This window comes from Microtus ochrogaster, linkage group LG1 (assembly GCF_000317375.1).
Source record: "Microtus ochrogaster isolate Prairie Vole_2 linkage group LG1, MicOch1.0, whole genome shotgun sequence".
NCBI lineage: Eukaryota > Metazoa > Chordata > Mammalia > Rodentia > Cricetidae > Microtus > Microtus ochrogaster.
In genome coordinates this window covers 48620026-48634796 of record NC_022027.1, presented here as the reverse complement: position 1 = coordinate 48634796, position 14771 = coordinate 48620026, and the positions used below count along the sequence as shown (strand labels likewise).

Below are 14771 nucleotides of genomic sequence, written 5' to 3'. Positions count from 1 at the left end.
CACACACCTTTAATCCCAGCACTTGGGAAACAGAGGCAGGTGGATCTCTGTGAGTTCAAGGCCAGCCAGGTCTATAAGAGTTGGTTCCAGGACAAGCTCCAAGGCTACAGAGAGACCCTGTCTTAGAAAAAGAAATTGAAATCTCTAGAAAAGTAAGAAGAAATGATACCCTCCCCCCCAAAAAAAAAGATTAGACAGGGAGAAATAATAAAACTCAAGGATGAAATCAATGAGAGAGAAACAAAACAAAAAACAAAACAAAAATTACAAAGAATCTATGAAATGAAGAGTTAGTTCTCTGTGAAAGCCAATAAGATTGACAACTCATGTTAAATTAACCAAAAAACAGAAAGAAAAGTTCCAAATTAATAAAATTCGAGATGAAATTAAAGCTATTACTACATCAAGGAGATTCTGAAAATTATAAAAGCATACTTTAAAAATCTGTTCTTTACCAAACTGGGAAAACTAAAAGAAACTGATAAATTTCTTAATATAGAGAACCTACCAAAGTTAAATCAAAATTAAAATTAAATAAGCAATTTAAACAAACCCATAACCTCCAGTGATGTGAAAACAGTGATTCCCAGCAAATAAAATTTCCCAGCCAATAAAAGCTCAGGGTCCAATGGACTCAGTGTAGAATTCTACCAGACCTTCAAAGAATTTATGCCAATATTCCATGAACATTACATAAAATAGAAACTGAAAAACATTTCCTATTTATTTTTATAAAGACACTTTTACCTTGATACCAAAACCACATCAAGACATAACACAGAAAGTAAATCACAAACCAATCTCTATTATGAATGTAGATGCAAAAATTCTCAATAAAATAATTTCAAACAGAATTCAAGAACACATCAAAAAGGTTATTCAACATGATCAAGTTGGCTTCATCCCAGAGACATGGGGGTGGTTCAACATACGAAAATAAACGTATGTAATCCACCACAGACTGAAAGACAAACGAGCAAACAAAAAACTACATGGCCATCTCATGAGATGCAGAAAAGACACTCAACAAAATCCAACATCCATTTATAATAAAAGTCATGGAGATAATAAAGGAATCATGAAAACATAACCTTTCACAATCGGCTCAGAAAAACATATCATGGTTGGCTCTAATCAAGCAAATGAAAGACGTGTACAATAAAAATATTAAGACTTTGAAGCAGACATCAGAAGATGGGAAGATTTCCCATGCTTATTGATAAGTAAGATTAATACTGTGAATTTGACCATACTATCAAAAATTTTTCTACATATTCAGTGGAATTCCCATAAAAATTTTAATACCATTCTTTATAGAAATTGAAAAAATAATGTATCCAGCTTCACATGTAAACACAAAGAAGTATGGATAGCTAAAACCACCCTAATAAGAAAACTCCTGAAAAAGTTTCACCATCCCAGAACTATAGTAATAAAAACTATATTATATGCATGAAAGCAGACACATTGATCAATGAACTAGAAATAAAGACCCAGACATAATTTCACACATTATAGACATGATTTTTGACAAATAAACTTGAAATGCACAGTGGGGGGAAAAGTATCTTCAACAAATGGTGGTGGATCAAACTGTATGGCTGCATGAAGAAAAATGAAAATATATCCATATTTTCCACACTGCACAAAATTTTACTCTAGATGGATCAAGGGCCTCAATAAAATACCCCGAATCTAACAGAAGAGAAGCAAGGAATGGGATTGAATGCACTAGCACAGGAAAAGACTTTCTGAGTGGAACACTATTAACATGGAGACTAAGAACAACATTTAATGAACAGAACCTTGTGAAGGTTTAAAAAAAAAAAGCCTGTACAGCAAAGGAAGAAAAGGATACCATTATTTAACAAAGTGGCATCATACAGAATGGAAAAAGTCTCTAACAATAACACATCTGATAAAGGGTTAATATCTAGAATATTTAAAGAATTAAAAAAAACTGAACATCAAGAAAACAAAAATACCAGGTTAAACAGGGGTATAAAATGAAACCAAGTTCTCAAAATGAGACACAAATGGCTGAGAAACAATTGGTGAAGGAAACCACTTGTTGGTTCCGGGCCGCTCAGCCCCAAAATAAACACATAGAAACTATATTATTCAAATCACTGGTTGGCCCATTAGCTATAGCTTCTTATTGGCTGACTCTTACATCTTAATTTAACCCATCTATATTAATCTGTGTATCGCCATGTGACTGTGGCTTACCGGATAAAGTTCCATTCGTCTATCTCCAGCAGGGCTACGTGGCTTCTCAAAACTTTGCCTTCTTTCTCCCAACGTTCAGTTTAGTTTTCCCTGCCTAGTTCATGTCTGCCCTATCACAGGCTCAAGACAGTTTCTTTACTAACCAATGGTATTCACAGCACACAGAGGGGAAACCCACATCAAACAATTTTTAAAACGTTCAACATCCTTAGCCATCAAGGAAATACAAATAAAAACTATTTTGGAATTTCATCTTACCCCAGTCAGAGTGGCCAAGATCAATAAAATAAATACCAGCACATGCTGGCGAGGTTATGGGAAAAGGGGAAGACGTCTTTACTGCAGGTGGGAATGCAAACTGGTGTGGCCACTATGTACTTTAGTGTTTAGGTTTCTCAAAACCTTAAAATATATCTACCATAAGATTCAGCCTTACCATTCTGGGGTATGTACTCAAAAACTTCACAACTTATTACAGAAGTATTAGCTCATCAAAGTTCAGTGTTGAGCTATTCATTATCAGAAACTAGAAACTGTCTGGATGTTGATTAATTGATAAATGTATAATGAAAATGTGGTGTACTTATACAATGGAATTATTATTCAGCTGTTAAGAAAAAAGAAATTATGATCTGAATGAGTTAAATGGATGGAGCTAGAAACAATCAACCTGAGGATGATAACCAAACACAAAAATTCAAATATGCATTTTTCTCTTATGTGTGAATACTAGCTTTTAATATTTGTGTGTGTGTGTGTGTGTCCTGATGATATATTGCTGTTTCAATAAACCAGAGCATCTCTCAACCCTCATAAGAGAAGCTTCTTCTTGTAGTAGATGGTAATTAACACAGAGACATGCAAATGGACAATGTGCAGATAGTGAGGGACACTGGAGCACTCAGCTCTAAATGGGAGTGTCAGAACAAGGCCCAGGGTTGAATCGTGAAGAGAATTCTGAGGGCTTGTGAGAACATTCCAAGAAAAGAAGACAAATGTCTTGTGATCTCAGTTTCTTCAAAACATGGAACTGGTTTTTTGTGTATTCTTATGCTTCTTCCAGGCATAGCAGATAGGAGTTAATTTACTTCAGATTACTCATTATTGCTTGCTGTTGGCATTCAATTAAATGTTTAAACTATACTTTTTGTCTCTATGAAAAAAAATGCTTTGCCAAGCATAATTTGTCCTTATGATTGTATACAACTTGAACTCAGGAGAACTTTATTTATATAATACCTTTTTAACCCTCTGAGCATAAATTGTCTGTTGTCTGTTCTGAACAAAGCTATCTATTGCATGAGACTTTAAGACTGCCTCAATTTTTAGGCTCCATTCTCTCAAATCTCACTTCTAGAGTTGTGACATGGGATGTCTTAATCAAACCTCTTGCCTCAAGACAGCTTTCTCAGCCTGTGGTCCATTGGATGCTCCACTGTTTTGCTTTACTTTTCTCCTCCATGGATGCTGAAATGTAGGATGTAGTTGTTTGTTGGGTGCCCCACCTGCTTTTAATAATAGCATTTTTTGGACTTAGTTTCCGCTACATTGTATAAACATTTTTCAGGGGTTTAAATCTACATTTCCCAGCTGTTTTTATCTTCTGGACCTTCCTATTCTCTTATTCTTCTCCTCCTTCCCTGTTTCCCTCTCACTGAGGTTCTTGGGTCCTGCTTCCATGTCCAGGCCACATGTAATGGCTACTCGTCTACATTTCTCACGAGCTCCATTTTCTTCTCATTTCACACGCTTTCCTTGGGAATCCTTTCCACTTCTCCACTCGCCTCAGTATAATACCCAAAGCTTTTGAAGTTACTGTAACTAAGACTGAATGACATATAGTGTAAACACACAGAATGTGGGTTTTGTATATGCTTTTGAGACACTGAGAAGGAGATCAGGCTCAAGTATCTGATTTTTATCCTTATGATAAAATTTCACACATGTTAAGACTAAGATATTCTTGGTTAAGTTTCTTCTCTGGTCACAATTCATAATTATGAGGTAACTTGATATTTCTACATGGGGGAAGTACTGTAACTTTTTTTTTCAAAAGGAACAACATTTTGTATAATAATAATGTGAAAACTACTTTGCATAGTTGTTATTAATTGTTGGCTTATTATAAAATCATGGTAAACTGTTATTAGACTTTCCCTACATTTTTACCTATCATTTACAATTCTTTATAGAACTGTTTTTTGTTTACTTGGTTGGGGTTTGTTTCATTTGTGTGTGTGTGTGTCTGTGTGTGTGTGTGTGTGTGTGTGTTGATTTGCCAGTATTGGGGATTGAACCCAGAGCCTCAAGCATGACAGGAGGCTTGAGATCCATTATCTGGAGAAGTCTTTAAATAATCTTAACATCTCTTCACCTCTTACCCGAGGATTTTTACAATGATTTGTACACTCACTGAAGTGATTAGTTTAATTTGATGATACTAACTTATATAATAAATATTGTTAATTAGCTCAGCAAAGATGATTTTATTGGCTGCTACTGCAATAAAGTTGTTTCAAAGTTTTGTCTTTTACTAGTAAACACAAGAGCATACGCGATGGAGAACTGCCACTTTCATCTTCCCAAACCATGCTCTGCATCCTCAGCTCATCAGATACTTAAGATGGTGTCATCATTTCTCCCCACCTTCCTTTCTTCCTAAACAAGCTTCTTGTAAGATGCATTGTGATTATTATATGCATACAATACTTGCATACTTAATGAAATGTTAAACAGTGACAGAGATTAGGGTTGTATGGCAACAAGTTATTGGGCAAACTCAAAGGAATGGCTGTGAACAATAATAGCACTCACAATGATACGGACAGAGTTCAGGGAAACAAACAGAGCGTGGCGACCCATCCTGGTGCAAGCAACATCAGAAACCATGATTAACACCATTACACACACCAAGAGATGGAGAGCAAGAAGTTCCTCCGACAGCAGATGCCGCCAGGGCCTAGAAATGGGGCTGGAACTCAAAGAGAGAAGATGGTCAAACAAATTTAAGGAATGCGACCAATTGCCAACCACAGCCCATAAGAGATGACAGGAAATAAATCCTCTAACCACTGTCTTCCAACCCTCTGACCTCTTGTCGGTATCCTGCTGGCTGAAACCAGCACAGTGGGACCTAAAAAATACCCTCCACGGTTAGCCTTGGCAAAGGCAGACCCAGGATAGCATGAAATATTGCTAGAAAAGCAAGGAAGGAAGGAAGAAAAGGATGTACTTGAAATAGAATGGTCTATGAGTAGGTTGCTTGTGGTATTACTGATGGAATGCTGTGGAGTCTAATTTCCATGTGACTTAAATGGGCGATTACCTTGCAGCCACATTGGAGATCGTCTGTGCGCGTCTGCAGCCAATGCGTGTTACCTGCCATTAGATGGCTCATGACGTAAATGCACAAACCCCTATGCCTGGCGACTTGGGTTTGATCCCTAAAAGGAAATAATCAACCACCGCAATATATAGTTGCTCCAGTATCAGTACTCAACTCCATATTATTTCAGCAAAGTTAAAAGATCCAGATTTGAGAGCACATGTCATTCCCTCAACAATGTCCCTTCCATTCTCTGTTCTGGAGATTTCTAAAGTCCTGACTGGTGGAACACAGCACAGTAATTTCTCACCTCCAATCAACATCAACACTTTTCGCTTCTTATCTGAAATTCTGTGTCTATATATATATATATTGAAATCTGTTCTAATACTATTAGCCTTAAGTGTGGCAATGTTCCATCTGGGCTACAAAGATGACTTTATTAAGATAGTCACTACTCACATTTTAATTTTTTTGTGGGATTTTTTCTAACATCTGAAAGTTTGTAAACACAGAAAAGCAGCATTTTTGTGTCATTTCAATGTCTTAGATGTAAGGAATAATTAAAATGACTTCTGTGGGTGAGAAAAAATTGTCTAACAGGCAAGGAGATGGCTCAGTGGGAAAAGGGACTTGTTGCTCAGCCGGACGACCTGAGTTCAATCCCTGGACCCTCAGAATACAAGTTCAGAATCTACTCCAAGTTGTCCTCTGATTTTTTTTATGTGTGTGTCTGTATACACAATTGCAATTGCAAACGTTATCTGTGTGATACACTTAAAAGCTTGGTTGTTGTTTCTGTTTTAGATCATGTTTTGTTGGAAATACCACCTACACTTATCTTCACAGATAATTCCAAAAAGAACAAATTCTGTTCAGCTAAGATTATTTCCATACCGTGGCACATAATATATTTTGAAGCAAAACATTTTTCAAACAAGTTATCAAGTAGTCCTCGTATAAGTAAACACAGTGATACAATTGGAGGAATTTTAAAAAATGGTAGGTATACTAAAATGTTACAAGACTGCCTTGCCTTGCACAGGAGAGATGGAGTTGGCCAGGTTCAAAACCTTCCCAGACTGCTCTGTGGCTGAACCCCAAAAGTGGTGCTTGTTCTATTTGTCCTGAAAGGGAGCTGACAGCTTGGGGCCCTCCCAGGCTGTGGGTTTGGGGCTTGAAGAACCCACCAGCTGCGGTTTTCCTCAGGTGCAGACAGCAACCGGTTCCCACCGTTTTCTCTCTCCCTTCCTTACTACTATTTCACACGGAACCCTGAATCACAGCCTCCAGTCAGTGCTGCACACCTGCACTTGGAGGGCCTGGGACTCCGGGAGTCGGCAGAGGAAGCTTCTGGAAGACCATACGCGCCGCCGCCGCCAGGGGGCAACCGAGCCCCGCCGCAGCTCGTCCGGTGACCGGGCACTTACCTCCAGGTAATACAGGTCTATAGTGGTGATCTGCGAGTCCAGGAAGTCTTCATAGGTGTTGAATTGAGTGACGATGTTGTCCACGGCCGTCAACCCCTCGTCCTGATCCATCGCGGCTACACAATGCGTCCCTAGCGACCGAAGCTGAGGGCGGAGCGTCCCTAGCAACCGAAGCTGGGGGCGGGGCCATTCACTCTCAGGACGGTGGGGGTGGGCGGGAGCCCTGCATTAATCCCGCCCTAGTCGGTTCCCAGGTCGGCTTCCGCCTGTCTAAACCCCGGGAACCGGTCCAAGGCAAAGTCAGTCCTGCGATGCAATCTCCCACCCAGGGCTTAAAAACCACAGCATTTCTAGGGTGTTCTGTCAAAATGGGCGTGCTCAGTGTTTGCAATAAGTACCTTGTAAGAATATCACAGAAATCCAGGAGAAATAGTCCTGCTGTCTAATCAGCAGCAAGATCCACGCGTGTTATTGTTCAGGTTTATGCATTACAACTTAAGGCAAGTTATTGTTACGTTTGAGTTTAAGGGAAGATGTATAAACTTTCCAAGCGAAACAGCCTTAATGACAGGACCTTTAAAGACCTCCTTTGTCCCTAGGTTCTGCCTTTCATTTCCTTTACTTTCTGTTATTGAAAATTCAGCAAGTGAACAATGAAAAATCTTGCCTCCCTGACCCTTCCTTTTCTTCAAAAATGGGGGGGAATCCTGATCATGGAACTATGTATGCCATGAGAACACTTGGTATTGTCTTATATTTCTATTTCCTCATTTTTAAAAAAATACTGTTAGTAGGGGCAGAACGGGTGGCTCAGAGATTAACAGCACTAACTGCTCTTCCAGAGGACTTGAGGTCAATTCCCAGCAACCACAGGATGGCTCACAACCATCTACAATGAAATCTGGTGCCCTCTTCAGTCATGCATGCTGGCAGAACACTGTATACATAATAAATAAGAAATTTTAAAAAGAAAAAACTATGCGTCCAAAATTGAGCTTGTGGGGTGGCGGCACCTGAAACATTTTTCTTATTACAGCTGACCTGCACAGCTGTTTCTACACTGGAAACTCAAAAGGTTGATATTATGCCAAGGGGACTTTCAATCATTCCATCCTTTGTAGAAATCAAATTATATTCCGCAATAAATCTTCCATCTACTACAGGGGTGGGTTGGATAAATGTGGACGCAAAATCAAGCTGGGACTGTTTAAGTCCCCAAATTTTTCAGTAAGTAATATCTTCATCAAAATAAACAGCGACCAACAATTTGTATTGTGTAATTATCTAGAAAGCTATAGAAATCAACCTCCAAGAATGGTGACAAAATCCATGTCACTTAAAACATTCTCACAAGTAGGAAAGAGAGGTCTCTGTATTGGTCAGGTCCAAATGAGACTCAAGACAAAAGGCTAGCGGTAGCATGCCAGGTATGCCTGTTAGCATACCAAAGCACATGCTGGCCTCCAGGTTCTCACTGCATCTCAGTTACCAAGTACCTGTTACAGAGTCTATGCTTGCATGTTGGCCCAGCTCATCTCACCCTGCCCTCTACCCTAAGTGTCTCCAACTATGGGTCCCCTTCCCACAGCATTTCATTCCTATGTAACCCTGCAGTTTAGGCCATGTGCTCTCTTGACTCTTTACTTGATCTAGACTTTTTCAGGTGCCTCTGGCTGTACTCTCCTTCATCACTATAGTAAAATCTTTCCCTCAACCACTTTATACATCTGCTGCTGAAACCCCGGCTTTATATACTTCCTGAAAGTCCTTCCTGAAAGCGATTATTCTGTGCATGCTGAGCACAAGAGAAAGCTTAGGAAAGTCTCTGCCACTTATGTACACAGAATGTGAAACTTGCTTTCATGTGATAATTAAGGTAACTTTACCACATGTCATCCATGTTCTACATACCATATAGCCATTATTTCATGTCATCACAACGACAAACTCACGAGAAAGATAGCATTGAAGTTATACTCAATATGGAGACAGGATGAATTTCAATGACTTGGCCAAAGTTTCAGGTGCAAAGACTAACATCACAAAACAACAATAGTCTTTTCCTCACACACAAGGAATGCAGATGAAAAGAGAGGTTGGTCGTAAAGAGCTGTATACAATTAAATACGAAAGTTTGTTTCTTAGAAAGAAAAAATTGTGCTAAGGAAAATGAGTTGAAACAAATCCTAGAGGCCAGCTTCCAAACTGTGGAGGCAAGAAACCCAAGTACTGCATAGAATGGAAGGACAGTTTGGCTTGGCTGTGGTAGCAAAGATCACAGAAAAGATTCCTCCTGAAAGGGTGGGGCTGACAAGAGAGAAAGGAGCTGAATTGAATTTGAAAGCTGCATTTAAGAATTTGCAAGAGAGAGTAGCCATGTCCTTGATCCAGAGAAGTCATGATGACCATGACTTCAGGTATGGAGCTTGCTCTACAGCGTGTTGCTCATCTCAAGAGTACTTGGATGCATTTACATGTATTACACCTGTTTTTAACATCCTCCCACGCCAAGGTTTCATCATTTCCTTAAAATAATAAAACACTTAGGGAATGTTTGAATTTATGACATTGACACTCCAATATCCAAGACCATTTTTACCTCATCGTTCTAGGATGATCCACTGCAGTTGTATATTTTTAGGAATACTTTATAAATCTGACCCTGTGGTCGATAGCTCTTAGGTGAAATGATCCCAAGAGCATAGAAATGTAAATAGTCAGTAAGGTATTTCCAATCAATGAGTCCAGTACTGTCAACTCTAAATGCTGCCATGTCTCCATTAGTAGTAAATGAAATTTGTAAGTTTGGTCTATTCTATACAGAAAGGCTTAAATTACGGTAAGCCTAACAACATAGTCTTCTAAATTTTCAGGTTGAGCTCAGAAACACTTTAGACCTGTGCCTGAGAAACTCCATGAAAGAGTGGCAACCATGAAAGGAGTGAGATTAAACAAATCTCTTTCCTATGGTGAGACTTTTTGTTATGACGAAGAAATACTTTATTTTGGAAATCATAGATTCCTTCTTCAAGTCTGGGACTTTTCAATATTGAATCATGGAATTCAGCACCAGTCCTAGAAATTCGATTCTTTGCTAAAAAAGACAAGCAAGGATTATGTGTATTCACAACAAACTCCAAGATGGAAAAGAGAAGAAACATATGGAAGTGTAAGAAAATACATGCCCTATTTAGCTTAGTTACTGGGTAAAGAAAGGCATATTATAAAGTAAAGGCCATAGAAAAAAAACCAAGCATAAACATTTCTTTGAAACAAACAGGCTTTTCTCTGTACCCACTAGAGAGAGATAAAGCCATTTCAAATTAAACTCTATCTTTTTCTACCTCCAGATCCTTAGTAATATTCTATGCTAGCTGGTAAAGTAAATTAAAAAAATTTAGTTTGGTGTGTTGACATGATAGGAAAGGGTGCTGTGCTAATTATGTTAATAAATGCTAAACACTCTGAGTAAGAACTTGAGGTGCCATTATGATGGACTTAATACATTACCATATTGTAGGAAAGAAAAACATATGCTCACTCTAATAAGATAAGCGATTTGTGTCTGATGTTGCCCAACTGCTTATTAAGCGCCTGTGATTGCAGGTGAGGGTTGTTGCTCAATCAGGAGCCAAGGGGAGCTTTTTTGCACTGTGTCGTAACCATGACACTGAATGTGTTTAAGCGATTTCTTCTGGTGAGGTCACTGGACTTCCACACATTGGAGTGCATGTTCCACGACTTCTTAGTCACAGAAGTGTTCTGAGTCACATAGTGTTCATATGACATAATTTCCATTCTTATTCAATAACTGGAAAATGTGAAAGAGTCCAGAAAAAAAGACAATATAAAGTGGATTTGTTCCCAGGTTTGGGATTGTCTGATATCAGCAGCTGATAAAGAATAAAAGTCCACTGTGCTACGTGCTGTGTGATGAGTCTCCTACTCTTAGCCCCCCCCCCTTAGTTGTCTATAGTTCTCTGTCTAGGGAAGGGGTCCAGTAACTCTCCTCCACAGTAGCACTGTCTATTGGTGTCTCGTGTGGGAGTCCCTCTGTGTGCTGTGAATACCACTGATGAATAAAGAAACTGCCTTGGCCTGTTGATACCTACATTAGGTAGGTGGGGAAAACTAAATGGCATGCTGGGAAGAAGAAGGCAGAGTCAGAGGGAGAAGCCATGGAGCCGCCGGACAGAGGCTGGGAATTTTACCCGGTAAACCACAGCCTTGTGGCAATACACAGATTAATAGAAATGGGTTAAATTAAGCTGTAAGAGTTAGCCAATAAGAAGCTAGAGATAATAGGCCAAGCAGTGATTTAATGAATACAGTGTCTGTGTAATTATTTCAGTTCTGGGCAGCCGGGACAATCTAGTGGGCTCTCCTCCTACAGATGTCTTTGTCCAGGGCTTGTTTGGACATTCATGTTTTTGAGGTATTATGAGTGAAATTTTCTTGTCATTTCTAGGAACCGCAATCTCACAGCAGATTTCCTGGTCCTCTGGCTCTTAGAATCTTTCTGCCTCCTCTCCTAAATGTTTCTTGAGCCTTACATGCAGGAAATATGTTGCAGGTGCATTCACTGGGACTGGGCAGCCCATGATCAGTTGTTTTTTGCATTTTGACCAGCTCTGGATTTCTGTAACAGTCTCCTGCAAAGAGAAGTTTCTGTGGTGAGGGTTAGGAGCGTCACTCCTTAGTGGGTACAATATTAAGTATTTAGAATGCAGTGAAGAATTGGGCTGGTTTAGTAACTAGCCGGTTCCCCTCTAAGGTCTATGGCTTCATTAGCCCTGGTTAGTTGGCTAGGTTTCTAGTACCAAGCATGATTTCCCTCCTTGTGAGCAGGCCCTAAGTACAATCAGACAGCTGTCGGTTACTACTAAGCAACTTTTATACCTTTAAGGATATCTTGCAATGGCTGAGCTTTGTTGTGGTTCATTGGTATCACATCTGGTAGTCTTTGGGCTGGACTGATCACTCAGTGATGAAGACCACTGGATTCTCTCCCAGAGGACCCAGGCTTGATTCTCAGCATCCACAAGGAAGTTCACAACTTGTCTGCTAACTCCAAGCCCAGGTGTCTGATGCCTTCTTCTGGCCTCTGTGGCCACCTGACATGCAAGTGGTGCACAAGCATACATGGAGGCAAAACACCCATGCATATAAAGTGATTAAAATAAAAATGAAGAAAGCTAGTCCTCAGGTTAGATGGTGTGGTCAAACCCAGCTCAGATCCTGAGTCCTGTGTCCCCAATGAATGGTGTCTTCAGAAATGGGGACTTCCACATCAATTGTCTTGCTTACTACTCTACATGTTTATGGGCCTCTGATTTTTAATAACTAGCTGTGCCACTTACCTGAGCCCCAGGCCTCATTCCCAGCTATCTAGAAGACAGCACTTGAAAGTCTAGCGTGCATAAACGTGAATTTTCCCTCCCATGGTGTAGTGTTCTGTCTCCCTCAGTATAATATCATCATTTCTTAGTGATGGGTGGTATGTATGACCCAAACACATTGTTTGAAACTCTCGAAGTGTTTTCAAGTAGAAGAAATGGAGCCTGTAAGGTAATCTTGACCATCTCCCCTCCCCTATACATATAAACCCAATGTTCTAGAAGAAGCATTTGAACCTCATAGGCTGCGATGTCTCTTGGAACTCACTGACAGTGTTTCCTAAGATAGTTGATTCCTTTTGTTCAGGTACCCCTTTGCCCCCTTCTCTCATCCTCTCTTCATAATGAAGTCAGAATGGTTGTTTAAAAACAGTAATGTGGGTCTGGAAAGGTGACTCAGTGGTTAAAGGCACTTGCTGCTCTCGAAGAAGACCTGGATTCAGTTTCCAGTGCCTACAGAATGACTTAAAACCATCTGTAACTCCAGTTCCAGGAGATCCAATCTTCTCTTCTCAACCCTTGGGTAACAGACATGTAATGTTACTCATACATACTTGCAGGCCAACACTCACACATATAAAATAAATATTTAAAAAACCAATTTGATGTCATGATGCTCTTCTTAAAATCTTTGTTTTTCCACTCCAGTCTCTGATTATTTTATTTTATTTATATTTTTTTACAGTTCTTACTTAGTTTTTATTCATAATCATAAACTTAACTCTGCAATCCAGCTAGACTTGAAGGGGAATGAAGAAAATATGGAACCCAAAGAACTTCAGTGAGAGCAGAGATTACAGGGTACTGAGAGCAGATGGGGCTGGGGTGCTCTCCTGAGCTACAGAAGGAATGGTCTGGTGGGGAAGAAGCCCACAAGTCAAAAGAATTAGAGTTGTCCACAGTCGGAAATGGTGATCTTCTTGCTGGTCTTGCCATTCCTGGACCCAAAACACTCCATGGCTTCCGCAATGTTCATGCCTTCTTTCACCTTCCCGAAGACCACATGTTTGCCATCCAGCCACTCAGTCTTGGTGGTGCAGATAAAAAACTGGGAACCGTTTGTGTTTGGTCCAGCATTTGCCATGGGCAAGATGCCAGGACCTGTATGCTTCAGGATGAAGTTCTCATCCTCAAATTTTTCTCCGTAGATGGATCTGCCGCCAGTGCCATTATGGTGTGGGAAGTCACCACCCTGGCACATGAATCCTGGAATAATCCTGTAAAAGGAAGAACCCTTATATCCAAATCCTTTCTCTCCAGTGCTCAGAGCACGAAAGTTTTCTGCTGTCTTTGGAACTTTGTCTGCAAACAGCTTGAAGGAGACGCGGCCCAAGGGCTCACCATCGGTGGTGATGTCGAAGAACACGGTGGGGCTGACCATGGCTGCAGCAAGCGGTGAGAGAGGACAGCGGCGTCTGCAAAGCCTGATTATTTTATTAACATGGCTTACAAAATCTTCTGCGTTTGACCCTCCTTTGGCACTTGACATGCCTCTGTTTCAAGTGCCAACCATGTAACAGTCATTTTTCAAAGGAACCACGATATTTTTTTTTTTTTGGCAGTGGATCTCAAGCATGCTGTCCCCTCTGCCTAGAACATTCTTTCAGAGCATGCCATTTTTCCATTATACCTCCAGGTATGTGCTGAAAGATGAGACATAGAATTTAGTCAGTCTGCAAGGACATTCTGACTCCCTACATGCATGCTGTTTGTTAGGAAGAGTTTGCTTTGAATAAAATATGTGCTTCATTTCATAGTCAGAACATACACATAAGAAGACAGAGGCTGTGCCAAGCCTCCTCATTGTATTCATGGCACCTGACAGAGTCATTCATTGCCCAAAACACAATCATTCCTCAAAAGTATCTGCTAAATGAAACTATTTCTTCCCTGCTCTGTTTACTCTTTTTAGAAACTGCTAGATGCGTGTCATAACCCTTGGGAGAAAGAGTATAGTTTCAAGCTTAGTGTTAGCACCCAAGTTCTAGAAAAATACTTAGCTATATTAGTATAACAGCACAAGCCACAGTGATTTTTGAAGTGACAGACAAAGTGAGAAAGGCAAAATTTGATTACAACGGGAGGGACCCAAGGAAAGCTTAAAAGAATGAGGAACCAGGGCACCCAACAAATGGACATCGGGGGAATTGTGTGCTAGAGTTTCAAGGACAGGCGTGTGATGTTTAGGGAAGAGTGCATGTGTCTGTTTGATGATCATGTGGGATGTGTACAAAAGAATAAAAACAGGACAGCAGATCCGAAAGCAGACCACACCAAGCCCTGTCCACTTAGGAGCTCACTGTACTCTCCACACACAAAAAAGTCAAAGGAGGTGCTTGGAAAGAACTGGTCTTTGCAGATGAAATTAGTTTTCTGACTGCAGTGAGTGGC

At 40.1% G+C, this 14771-nt stretch overlaps 2 protein-coding genes across 2 annotated transcripts in view; both read right to left on the bottom strand.

Annotated features, from left to right (window-relative positions):
* The window catches only part of Cfap299 (cilia and flagella associated protein 299), a 495087-nt gene extending 487978 nt beyond the window's left edge, over window positions 1-7109 (bottom strand). The window contains exon 1 of the mRNA XM_005359531.2: window positions 6985-7109. Within this exon, the coding sequence (XP_005359588.1) occupies window positions 6985-7095 (111 nt within the window). The 5' untranslated portion in view covers window positions 7096-7109. The remainder of the gene's footprint in view (window positions 1-6984) is intronic.
* Window positions 7110-13222: 6113 nt separating this feature from the next.
* On the bottom strand, window positions 13223-13761 carry LOC101990445 (peptidyl-prolyl cis-trans isomerase A-like). Its single transcript, XM_026785279.1, has one exon. It carries the CDS (start codon window positions 13759-13761, stop codon window positions 13267-13269), a length of 495 nt encoding a protein of 164 aa, XP_026641080.1. The 3' UTR covers window positions 13223-13266.
* Window positions 13762-14771: the final 1010 nt, after the last annotated feature.